Source organism: Lynx canadensis, chromosome B2 (assembly GCF_007474595.2).
Source record: "Lynx canadensis isolate LIC74 chromosome B2, mLynCan4.pri.v2, whole genome shotgun sequence".
Lineage (NCBI taxonomy): Eukaryota > Metazoa > Chordata > Mammalia > Carnivora > Felidae > Lynx > Lynx canadensis.
In genome coordinates, this window is record NC_044307.1 from 26,483,250 (window position 1) to 26,496,388 (window position 13,139).

General features: G+C 36.0%; 1 protein-coding gene and 1 non-coding gene across 2 annotated transcripts in view; one reads left to right on the top strand and one right to left on the bottom strand.

Annotated features, from left to right (window-relative positions):
• The window catches only part of GMDS (GDP-mannose 4,6-dehydratase), a 636,799-nt gene that overhangs the window by 320,640 nt on the left and 303,020 nt on the right, over positions 1–13,139 (top strand). Inside the window, exon 7 of the mRNA XM_030314966.1 lies at positions 9,596–9,723. Within this exon, the coding sequence (XP_030170826.1) occupies positions 9,596–9,723 (128 nt within the window). The remainder of the gene's footprint in view (positions 1–9,595; positions 9,724–13,139) is intronic.
• Positions 5,972–6,078, bottom strand: LOC115515194. Its single transcript, XR_003969225.1, has one exon. It is a non-coding gene; the product is annotated as a U6 spliceosomal RNA (small nuclear RNA).

The window sequence follows — 13,139 nt, forward strand, 5'->3', positions numbered from 1 at the left end:
ACTAAACTTATTTAGAAAATTACTTTTCCATGACCTTATTTTCAAACTTACTGTCTTGTTACGGAATCCTATTTTGAATGATAGGGATGAATATTAACTCTTTCTTTTTGACTATTTGATACAGTTCTGTTCTTTCTCCAGACTTGGGCTAACTGTGGAAAAGGTCACATAAAGACAAATGTGGAAGAAAAAGATTTTACTATTTTAAAAGATTTATCACAGTAAAAATATCCAAGACAATAAACATTTATAGCTAATAGAAGTACTTTACAATGTATAGAGTTATACAGCCTTTAAACTAAGTATCTTACTAGGTCCTTAGAGTGGATTATTATCCCATTTTATAGATAAAGCAACTGAAAAGTTAAAATGCTTATTTAAGGTAATGGCACTTATAAAGGGAACAGAACTATTAATAACTCATATAGTATATAACCCTACTTCCAGTATTACACTTCCAAGGCCATGTCCTTTGCCTCAGCTTGGACATTAAAGCTAAAGCCTATTTCTAGGTCCTGAGGTGGTATTCCAGTCATGTTCTTAGCCCAGAGCCCTTAGTGTCCACCCAGACATGTGCTTTGGAGCTTTCCCTTCACTTGCGTACTTTTTTGAGACTCAGCTTTGAATTTAAATTAATAATACTAATGCTTTATCCAGCATATCTTGGTGTTTTTTAATGTGGCAGTTTTTCTTATGTGCAACATTGCCAAAACAGAAATTCTTTTCTTTTCATTCTATCTGTGCTAGAACTCATGATCTCAGACTTAGAACTAAGATTTGGACTAAAATTCATCTTAATTTTTTTTCTTATGGATATACATTTATGTGACCACTCTTTTTTTCTATGTTAATGAGTTTACATTGACAAAGTAACGTTCAGTGGTTTAAGAAATGTTTATTAGTGCTTTCATTGTGTGAGTCTGTACATTTGACTTTGACTATTTACCTCTATTCTCAACTTTAGATTTTCAAAATCAGAGAATTAAGAGACTTCGTCATAAAAAATGTAAGAAATATGAACTTTCATTCATGCTTAGTTATAGATACCACTAACATTGTAATGTAATAATTATCATAATAGCTAACATTTATTGAGAACTTGCTAATCATATTACCTTGATTTTCTCACTTAAACATCAAATCTACATGGTAAGTATTGTTATTATCCTTGTTTTACAAATGAGGACATGATGATACTAATTCCTTACATTTCCATAATGATTTATGTTCTACAGTGTTGTTTCAGATACAGGAACATTTGACATGGCACATATCACTATATTGATAGTTTACAGAACAGACTGTAACTTCAGAGCCGTTAAATGATTTGTGCAAGACCACATAGCCAGTAGCTATCAGAGCTGGCCTTTAGTCAGTTCATTGGGCTAACTTTTCATTTCTTGACACTAAGGTCTTCTAGTTTAAGGCTCTTAGAAATCAAGTGTACATTTAAAATAATTACGAGAGGTCCATTATCCACGTGTTATAATGCACAACCACTTAAATAATCTCGTCTGAGGAAGGATACCTCCTGCATTGCACTGTGGCTTAGTGAAATCAGCACAGGTGGGAAAGCAAGCCAGACAGGCTTGGATCAGGCTTACCTGCTTGTCCTGACTGTTGGGCAGTTTTGCTCAGCCTCTCTGCCTGTCTTTCTCCACCTGCACACTTGGGATGGTTTGTCAAAGTGGCCTCTAAGGTCTCATTCTAATATATAATTATTTTTATAGTTCTCTCCCCAAAACAGCAGGTGATAAGAAGTAAAAATGAAGAGAGCAAATTTAAAAAATAATAATTTTAAGCCTCTTCAAAAACTAATTAGTGAAGCATATGATAACAACAATGTTTAAAATTAATCTGAAAATGAAATTAAAGAAAACAATTCCATTTACAATAATGTCACAGGAACAAATTTAACAAAATGAAAGCAAAACTTATAAAACTTATTTTCTGGAAACTTCAAAACATCGCTGAAAGAAATTTCAAAAGGCCTAAGTAAATAGAAAGACATCCTGTGTTCATAAATTGGAAGACATGATATGGTTAAGATGACAGTATTCTTTCTTCATATTGTCCTGCAGATTCAACACAATCCCTATCAAAATCTCCAGTGGCTTTTTTTTTTTGCAGAAATTAACCAGCTGATCATAAAATTCACAAAGAAATTCAAGGGACTAAGAATAAGTAAAACAATGTTTAAAAAAAAACAAAGTCAGAAAACTCACACTTACTGATTTTAAAACTTACTATAAATCTAAAGTAATTAAGAATGTGGGATACTGTCATGAGGATAGATACATAGATCAATGGAAAAGAATTGAAAGTCGGAAATAAACTCACACATTTACGATTAATTGATTTTTCACATAAGGTGCCAGGACAATACAAAGGAGGAAAAAATAACCTTTCCAATAGATGGGGCCAGGACAGCTGTATATCCACATACAAATGAATGGAGTTGAACCCTTTTCATCACACCATACACTAAAATTAACTGAAAAATTAATCAGAGGCCTAAATGTAAAAACAAAGTCTGTAAAAATTTACTTTAAAAAATACGAGAAAATCTTTATGATCTTGGGTTAGGCAAAGTTTTCTTGGATATGACACCTAAAGCTCATATTACTCCAAAATATACAAATTGGGCTTCATCAAAATTAAAAACAAAAAACAAACAAACAAAAACTTTTGCACTTCAAAGGACACCATTAAGAAAGTGAAAAGAGAAGCTATAGAATGTGAGAAAGTATTTGGAAATTATATATCTAATAAAGGACTTGGATCCAGAATATGTAAAAAAAACCTCTTACAACTCAATAGTAAAAACACAACCAACACAATTAAACAATGGACAAAGGATCTGAATAGACATTTCTCCAAAGAAGGTATGCAGATGGCCAATAGCATGTAAAAATACAGATGCCCAATCTCATTAGTCATCAGAGAAATGCAAATCAAAACCATGCTGAGATAACACTCAGTATTCACTAGGAAGACTATTACCAGAAAAGATAAACCGTAACAAGTGTTGGGAAGGATGTGGAGAAATGAGAACCCAGTTCACTGCTGGTGGGAATATAAAATGGCAGATACTTTGGAGAACAGTTTGACATTTCCTCAGTAGGTTAAATGTAGAGTTGCCCTGTAACCCAGTAATTCCACCTGTAGGTATATACCCAAGAGAAATGAAAACATGGTGTCGGTACAAAAACTTCTACATAGGTGTTCATAAGCATTCGTCACAATCACCGAAAGATTAAAACAACCCAATGTGTACCTTCTGACTGATGAATGAATAATGTGGTATATCCACATAATAAAATATATATTTGGCCATAAAGAAAGAATGAAGTACTGATTTATGCTGTAACATAGATGAACCTTGAAAATGTTCTGCTAAAATGAAGCCAGTCACAAAAGACCAAAAATTAGTCTGTTTATATATGAAGTGTTCAGAATAAGCAAATCTGTAGTGACAGAGAGCAGATAAGTGGTTGCTTAGGGCAAGAGGCCTTTGGGGAAAATGAGAAGTGACTGCCTAAGTGTTTTTTGGGGGTGCTAAAATGTTCTGAAATGTTAGTAATGGTGGCTGTATACTTTGTAAATGTATTAAAAGTCATTCAATAATACACTTTAAATGAATGGGTTATATAGTATGTGAATTATATCTCAAGAAAGCTGTTATAAAGAATAACATTAAGAAATTAATATTTGAAACTATCCCATTTACAATTGCACCAAGAACCATAAAATACCTAGGAATAAACCTAACCAAAGATGTAAAAGATCATTATGATGAAAATTATAGAAAGGTTATGAAGGAAATAGAAGACACAAAGAAATGGAAAAACATTCCATGCTCGTGGATTGGAAGAATAAATATTATTAAAATGTCAATACTACCCAAAGCTATCTATACATTCAATGCAATCCCAATCAGAATTGCACTGGCATTCTTCTCAAAGCTAGAACAAACAATCCTAAAATTTGTATGGAACCACAAAAGACCCCAAATAGCCAAAGTTATATTGAAGAAGAAAACCAAAGTGGGAGGCATCACAATCCCAGACTTTAGCCTGTATTACAAAGCTTTAATCATCAAGACAGTATGGTACTGGCATAAAAACAGACACATAGACCAATGGAATAGAATAGAGACCCCAGAATTGGACCCACAAATGTATGGCCAACTGATCTTTGACAAAACAGGAAAAGAATATCCAAGGGAAGAAAGTCTCTTTAGCAAATGGTGCTGGGAGAACTGGACAGCAACATGCAGAAGAATGGAACTAGACCACTTCCTTATACCATACACAAAAGTAAACTCAAAATGGATGAAAAGCCTAAATGTGAGACAGGAAACCATCAAAACCTTAGAGGAGAAAGCAGTCAACAACCTCTTTGACCTCAGCCACAGCAATTTCTTACTCAACACATCTCCAAAGGCAAGGGAATTAAAAGCAAAAAGGAACTATTGGGACCTCATCAAGATAAAACGTTTCTGCACTTCAAAGGAAACAATCAACAAAATTAAAAGGCAACCAGCAGAATGGGAAAAGATATTTGCAAATGACATATCAGATAAAGGGTTAGTATCCAAAATTTATAAAGAACTTACTAAACTCAACACCGGAAAAGCAAATAATCCTGTGAAGAAATGGGCAGAAGACATGAATAGACACTTTTCCAGAAAAGACATCCAAATGGCCAACAGACACATGAAACGATGCTCAACATCACTCATCATCATGGAAATACAAATCAAAACCACAGAGATACCACCTCACACTGGTCAGAGTGGCTAAAATGAACAAATCAGGAAACCTCAGTTGCTGGCGAGGATGTGGAGAAACGGGAACCCTCTTGCACTGTTGGTGGGAATGCAAACTGGTGCAGCTGCTCTGGAAAACAGTGTGGAGATTCCTCAAAAAATTAAAAATAGAACTATCCTGTGACCCAACAATAGCAGTACTAGGAATTTACCCAAGGGATACAGGAATGCTAATGCATCAGGGCACATGTACCCTAATGTTTATTTATTTTTTGTTTTGTTTTGTTTTGTTTTGTTTTCCAATGATGTTGCCTTTACTCAAAATGTATTTGCCATTTCTTAGTAAATAGCCTTCACAGTATATATTTACATGTTTTAATTTTCTCTAAATATTTTTCCTTGAGTATTTCACTTTTTTTTTTTATTTTATTTTATTTTTTTTATTTTTTATATATATGAAATTTATTGACAAATTGGTTTCCATACAACACCCAGTGCTCATCCCAAAAGGTGCCCTCCTCAATACCCATCACCCACCCTCCCCTCCCTCCCACCCCCCATCAACCCTCAGTTTGTTCTCAGTTTTTAACAGTCTCTTATGCTTTGGCTCTCTCCCACTCTAACCTCTTTTTTTTTTTTTTTTTTTCCTTCCCCTCCCCCATGGGTTCCTGTTTAGTTTCTCAGGATCCACATAAGAGTGAAACCATGTGGTATCTGTCTTTCTCTGTATGGCTTATTTCACTTAGCATTACACTCTCCAGTTCCATCCACGTTGCTACAAAAGGCCATATTTCATTTTTTCTCATTGCCACATAGTACTCCATTGTGTATATATACCACAATTTCTTTATCCATTCATCAGTTGATGGACATTTAGGCTCTTTCCATAATTTGGCTATTGTTGAGAGTGCTGCTATAAACATTGGGGTACAAGTGCCCCTATGCATCAGTACTCCTGTATCCCTTGGATAAATTCCTAGCAGTGCTATTGCTGGGTCATAGGGTAGGTCTATTTTTAATTTTCTGAGGAACCTCCACACTGCTTTCCAGAGCGGCTGCACCAATTTGCATTCCCACCAACAGTGCAAGAGGGTTCCCGTTTCTCCACATCCTCTCCAGCATCTATAGTCTCCTGATTTGTTCATTTTGGCCACTCTGACTGGCATGAGGTGATACCTGAGTGTGGTTTTGATTTGTATTAAAAATATGGAACGCTTCACGAATTTGCGTGTCATCCTTGCGCAGGGGCCATGCTAATCTACTCTGTATCGTTCCAATTTTAGTATATGTGCTGCCGAAGCGAGCACTGTACCCTAATGTTTAAAGCAGCACTTTAAACAATAGCCAAATCATGGAGAGAGCCTAAATGTCCATCAACTGATGAATGGATAAAGAAGATGGGGTTTATATACACAATGGAATACTACTTGGCAATGAGAAAGAATGAAATCATGCCATTTGCAATAACATGGGTGGGACTGGAAGGTATTATGGTGACTGAAATAAGTCAGTCAGAGGAGGACAGATATCATATGTTTTCACTCATATGTGGAACTTGAGAAACTTAACAGAAGACCATGGGGGAAGGCAGGGGGAAAAATAGATACAAACAGAGAGAGAGGAAGGCAAACCACAAGAAATCTTAAATACAGAGAACAAACTGAAGGTGATGGGGATGGGAGAGAGGAAAAATGGGTGATGGGCATTGAGCAGGGCACTCCACAGTTGGGATGTGCACTGGGTGTTGTATGTAAGCCAGTTTAACAATAAATCATATTAAAAAATTACATTTTGAGAACTACATATTCAAATAAACTTGACCATTATCCAAGACAACTTTTGGATGCAGATAAGGAAGATTCCACATCTCCTAGCAAGACATTCTGTCCCATCAAAGAGGGAACCTGGGCTTTATAATTTTTTTTTTAATTTTTTTTTCAACGTTTATTTATTTTTGGGACAGAGAGAGACAGAGCATGAACGGGGGAGGGGCAGAGAGAGAGGGAGACACAGAATTGGAAACAGGCTCCAGGCTCTGAGCCATCAGCCCAGAGCCTGACGCGGGGCTCGAACTCACGGACCGCGAGATCGTGACCTGGCTGAAGTCGGCCGCTTAACCGACTGCGCCACCCAGGCGCCCCTGGGCTTTATAATTTTACAGTCACTGATGTAAATCGGTTTTAAAATGGTCAGTTTGCATAGGTTCTTTGAATCTCAGCTTCTTCACCTACAAAAGGGGTAATGACAGTTCTTAGTTCTCGGGTTTCTCTGAAAACTAAATGAGTTTTTTCATCTAAAGAGGTCAGTGCGGTGCTAAAAGTGATAGCCATTGTTAGAGGTCTTGAGTTTATGATCATTGCAGGCTTGTGATAAGGATTTGAAGACAGGCCTGCTGGAAACCCCTGCACTGCCTTTGCATGTGCCTGGAGCACTGTCCTTGTCTCACAGCTAATTAGTTGCTTCATGACCTCATGAGGAGACTCCATGCAGGCTGCTTCTCTGGTGGGTGTTTCCTGACCACATCCAGCTACTGAGTTACCAGATTTGACTGTTTCTGTTCTTGCAAATCTGTCAGCTCACTTCTGGCAGCACTGATTTGTCTATCTTACCCTCTCTCTACTACTTGAGAGTAGCTGCTACTGCATCACTCCCAAGTTCCCCAGCTCAGTGCTTAGTGCTTGATAGGTACTCAGTTAATACTATTTGAAAGAATAAATAGGGAAGGACAGGACCTAGATACATTGAACATGGTCACATGCTTCCATTTGACCCCTAAACATTTGCTTACTAGTAAAGAGAATAATCTGAACTATTTTTTGTTTGGAACTTTATATAGTGATATGGCATCACTAGTTTATCTAGTATATTTGTAATGATAGTATAGTCCTGATATTAAAATAAAAAGGCAGACATCAAGAAATCTACATTTAATTATAAATTTAGTTTTATTTGTTATAAGTCAGTGGAGAATAAATGATTGCTAATGGGTAGCAGATTGAGAAGGATTGCACCTATTTAATATTTCTTCATTTTGAAAGTCTGGTTTCTGAAGGAGCTCTGTTTTATAAACTGCCATGGAAAGTTGAAACTTTGGATTTATTAATGTACTCTATGAGCTGCTAAGAAAAACTGAAAATTTAGATTTCCATAGAAATCCCATTGTCATCTTTAATGATGGCATTGGTATAAATGCATATACCAAATTTTTGTAGTCAGTGATCTAGTATATGTTGGCACTTGCCCTGGGCCATGTTCTTGCCAAAATTTAGTAAACCTGTTTAGAAAAATTCCCCTTATCACTGTGCCAGTTTCTCTAGAAACCAAAAGCTTTCATCATAACTAACCTCCCTGCTTAATCTGCAAAAGAACAAAGCTAAAGTTATTGAAATGTGATAAATTATGATAGTAATCTATCTAAACTGTATGAAGCCATCATTGACTTTATGTGTATTATTACCTTGAGAATTTGGTGCTTTGTGCTAACCTTACCTAGAAACAGAGCCATGGGTAAAATCATCTCCAAAGTGTCTTTTATTTTGTCCTTCTCTATAATCTTTTAAAAAGTAGAACCTTTCATGGGGCGCCTGGGTGGCGCAGTCGGTTAAGCGTCCGACTTCAGCCAGGTCACGATCTCGCGGTCCGTGAGTTCGAGCCCCGCGTCGGGCTCTGGGCTGATGGCTCAGAGCCTGGAGCCTGTTTCCGATTCTGTGTCTCCCTCTCTCTCTGCCCCTCCCCCGTTCATGCTCTGTCTCGCTCTGTCCCAAAAATAAATAAACGTTGAAAAAAAAAATAAATAAAAAAAATAAAAAGTAGAACCTTTCATTAAGACCAGAGAACAGGGGCGCCTGGGTGGCGCAGTCGGTTAAGCGTCCGACTTCAGCCAGGTCACGATCTCGCGGTCCGGGAGTTCGAGCCCCGCGTCCGGCTCTGGGCTGATGGCTCAGAGCCTGGAGCCTGTTTCCAATTCTGTGTCTCCCTCTCTCTCTGCCCCTCCCCCGTTCATGCTCTGTCTCTCTCTGTCCCAAAAATAAATAAACGTTGAAAAAAAAAAATTAAAAAAAAAAAAAGACCAGAGAACATAAAACAATTTCAGTTCTTTCTTCAATTTATGGCACCTTTCCTCCAATCATTTCAAAATATTTATGCAGAATTCAGGAGCCCATTTCTGTAGATAGCACTTAAGTGAATTTGGAAGGTGGCATTTCAGTAAGTATAGTAGAGAGAAACTTTTGAGTTGGAACTGTGTCATAATTTATAACTGGATAGCTTTGCAAGTTTCCAAAGAATGATCACCACTTATTGGCAACCCAAATGCATTTCTTGTTTGTTTCCTGTAACTGGTTAAAGCCTGTGAGCTACTCCTCTCCCTTTCCCCATGAGCTCCAAAATAGCTTTATTAATAGGAACATACGCTGTTTATGTTCTTAAAAAAAATCAGGGTGGTCTTAGATGTCTGTCTTCCATTCTGGCATTTCCCTTTGTACAACCCTTTTGAATTTTCTGTTTAAAAACTGGCATTCCAATAGCTTTTCTTTGGCCTAATGCCTGGGTCACATATTGCAGCAGCAAATTAGGAATGTTAAGACGTCCCCAAAAGAAAAATGTTTGTTATGAAAGTAGAGCTGATGTGACACATAGAATTAGAGCTTCTTAACTTATCTAAATGACAGTTAGTGATCATTTTCTTTCATTCTTATTTTAAAGGAGGGAGAATGGGGGAGAATGAAAGAAATGCCTAGAGGCTGAGATTGGATTTGGTTCACCAAACTGTTAAATGTCAAATGTACTATCTGATAATACATACATCCTTTTATCTCTTTTTAGGAGCTAATTTTGTTACTAGAAAAATTAGCCGGTCAGTGGCTAAGATTTACCTTGGACAACTGGAATGTTTCAGCCTGGGAAATCTGGATGCCAAGCGAGATTGGGGCCATGCCAAGGACTATGTAGAGGTAGGAACTGACTCATTATGTTCTTAAAAATACCTGTATCAGTTGGTGTTTTCAATGCCAGGCCTCTGGTGGAAAAGCATGACCTAGAAGAAGTGGTAGCATATAAAATTTTGCTAATGCAGATATATTTACACTCACACTGCTTTCATTTTAAGGCTCCATGGTTCCATTTTACATGTAGATGACACTGAATGTTACTTGAATATGGAAACCTTTCACAATTGTTCTTTCCATCATTAAAATGAAGGTGCCAGTCAGTTGTTCCGAGGATGGTTGAAAAATGTTTGAGTAGTATTCTTTCCTTCCTAAAGCCTCTATCTCCTCACTTTGTGCACCTTCTCCCTCCTGCCTACTCAAAAGTCATATAACTGTGAAAAAAATTTTAGGTATACAGGTACAGTTCTCAGAGCTTCAGGAAATACTCCCTAATTTCAGTTTGTATAATCTAAGACTTTCAGGTTTACATTATTCTACTAAAGTACTCTAAGAGTGAAATTCTTGCGGAGGTTTTGGTTTCTGCTGCTTGAGTGTCTGGTTATTACTCTACATACTTCTCAATGTGTGACTTTACACACCAATGAATTTTGTTCATTAAATAGAGATAGAGTTGTTAATAATGATAATATTGCATAATACTGGATATTAGTTGAAGGGAAATTCAAGTTCTCACTCTTGGGATTTATCTGCACATTAAATTCTGGTCTGGATTAGATGTGTTACATGTGTAAGTAGTGTGACTTTTCTTTAAGCAAATGGTTATATTTTACCTTTCCCTGATCAGTATCCTTTTAAATATACATGGCTCTTTCTGTGGCCAGACATGAAGGAGCATGTTGGTGACATTGTCTTTTTCCCTGGAGTCTGTTTGTCCTTGTTTAGGTGCTTACAGATTTCCTGTGCTCAGGAGACTATTTCTGTCCTTAATGATTCCTCTCTGGGAAACCGGATCTGGCTTCCTTGTTCATTGATGCGATTCAAAAAGAAACTTGAACGTTTACGAAAGAAAGCAAACAAGTAGTTTACTTGCTAACACAGAGGTTAGTTTCAGGTGTTATTATTTTTGTTCATAACAATTAAAAATGGGTACTTGTACACCTAATACTGATTTATATTATGGATGAAGAACAGCTTTGATTTTAAATTTTGAACAGCATAACATTTAGATAATTTCGGTATGTTCTTTGAAGCTGTCATTACAAAGAGGCATTTTATGACAATAGACATTAGATATATTCTAAGAACATTTCATTAAAAAATATATAAGCCCAACTTTTCAGAAATTTAAGAAGTAGGAGAAAGGAGATGTTAATAATAGAAGCTGAAACTCTGTTTTGTCTAATCTATATGGCCTTACCTACTTAAAAATGTGCAGCAAGGTTCATAAAAATGAATTTTTTTTCAAAACTATCATTCTAGCTTTCTGCATATGCTTAGAGCAGTAGATAGCTGTATAGTTATCTTTCTTTATCCAAATTCTTGTTCTCCAAATTCAGAACCAAATAGATCAAATTTCATTCTCTTTAACTTTATTTTTTTGCACCGGGGTAAAAAATGAAGTTTGTGCTAGAACTCAGAAATAGATTTTGATAGAGAAACAGTATACCAAATCTTAATAATGCTTATTACCATTTATGTTTATTTTTCTCTTTGTATTTCTATATTTTCCATATATTTGAAATGAATATAAACTTTTCAATCAGAAAAAAATTTGATGACATTTTAAAAATAAGCCAAAAAGTGTTTTAGAAACTCATGACACTGTTAAATACATAAGTAATGAGTAAGTCTTTTGTGAGCTCAGTGGATCTGGAAGAAGGACCCTGGTATCATCTCATTCTCCAAATGCCAAGGCTAGCACTGGTCCTGGGTGTAGCTCAAACCTTGAAACAAAGAGGCCACATTTGTATTCCTTTAAAATAAAAGCATTTTATAAACATTTTGGCTCAAAGACTCCAAAAAGGTCTTCCCAAATGCCATTTTGAAGATTCCTTGACAAAATGGTATCAGTACAGTGAACCAAAGCATCCACACAAGAGTAAAATGTTCTGGCCTTTCAGGAAAAATGTAAAATTTTCAGATTTTATGGAGAAACAGACATACAAAATTAAGTCATTGTCATTGTCATTCAAGACCTGGCTTGTTCCACGGTACAAGTAGGTTTTGCTGAACCCTGGGGTTCAGACAGTAACACATGTTGATGATGCAAGAAGTATTATATAGTTCTCATTTATGGGTCCTGAAGGATGTCTCAATTTAAATTTCTTGATTTCTGAAAAAGTGCCATTATTAAGTAAGAATACGTAGTTTGCTATTTCCATTTTAAGAAGTGTTACCATCTCTTGCATTTCTAAACGTGTTAAAATGAGGTTACTTCACAGACTTACGACTAAAGGCAGATGTTGCTAAAATTAAAATCAACAAGCATAAGAATGAAAAAAGAGAAACATTGTTTGTTTAAAGTGCATCTGCATCCTGGCGCTATAATCAGCTTTAGAATAAAGAAGCCTTGGCAAGTACAGATCAAACAAGTTATAATAGCATCTTATTTACACACGTTTTAATTATATAATCTTTCTCATTTATACACAAACATATTGTACTGGTGAATCCTTAGATTAAGTGACTTACACTTTTTTACTTATGGATAAACTTCCATGATGAAGAGTAGAGAGCGTTTGACAAACAGAGTATAGGGATCCTAGCTGTGTCAGTGATTTGTTCTTCAGTCTTAGGGCTTTATATCTCAGCTTACCCATCTGTGAAAAGGGCCTAATAACAACCCTGTAAAAAATTAGCATTAATGTGCTGTACATTCGTGATTAGAATCTACCTCTGTCTTGTAAACATTTTTGCAAGAATTTATACAAAGCCACTTCCTGTTGCTGATTCAGGTTTATTAACATCCATTTATAGTCTTGTTTCCTAGATCAAAATGATTTAAAACTTAAACTGAGTGGGTAAGGGGTATTTCAACTTGAAGTGAAGAATATAAAAACTATATTAAATCATGCTGTACTTCAGAATAAATAAGTTATGTGCTTACATCTTTTCCAATAATATTTATTATAAACATTTTAAACGTACAGGATTGTTGAATGAATTTTACCATTAACAGCCATATACCCACCACGCAGATCCTATAATTAACATCTACAATTGTTGCAACTTGAGAAAAAAAAAGTATTACTGTTTAAAAACTACTCTGTAGTGCTGATGGCTCAGAGCTCTAAATACTCAATTTACACAAACGCGGGTTGTCGAGAATTTGTACTTCTTACAGGATATAGTCAGTTGATAATTCAAACTTTTGAAATATTTTTATCTTCTTAAATAATTATGTGACACCATCACACTCTTTTCATGCCTGCCTCCGTCCACATACATTGAACCATTGTATTTATGAGAACACATTCAAA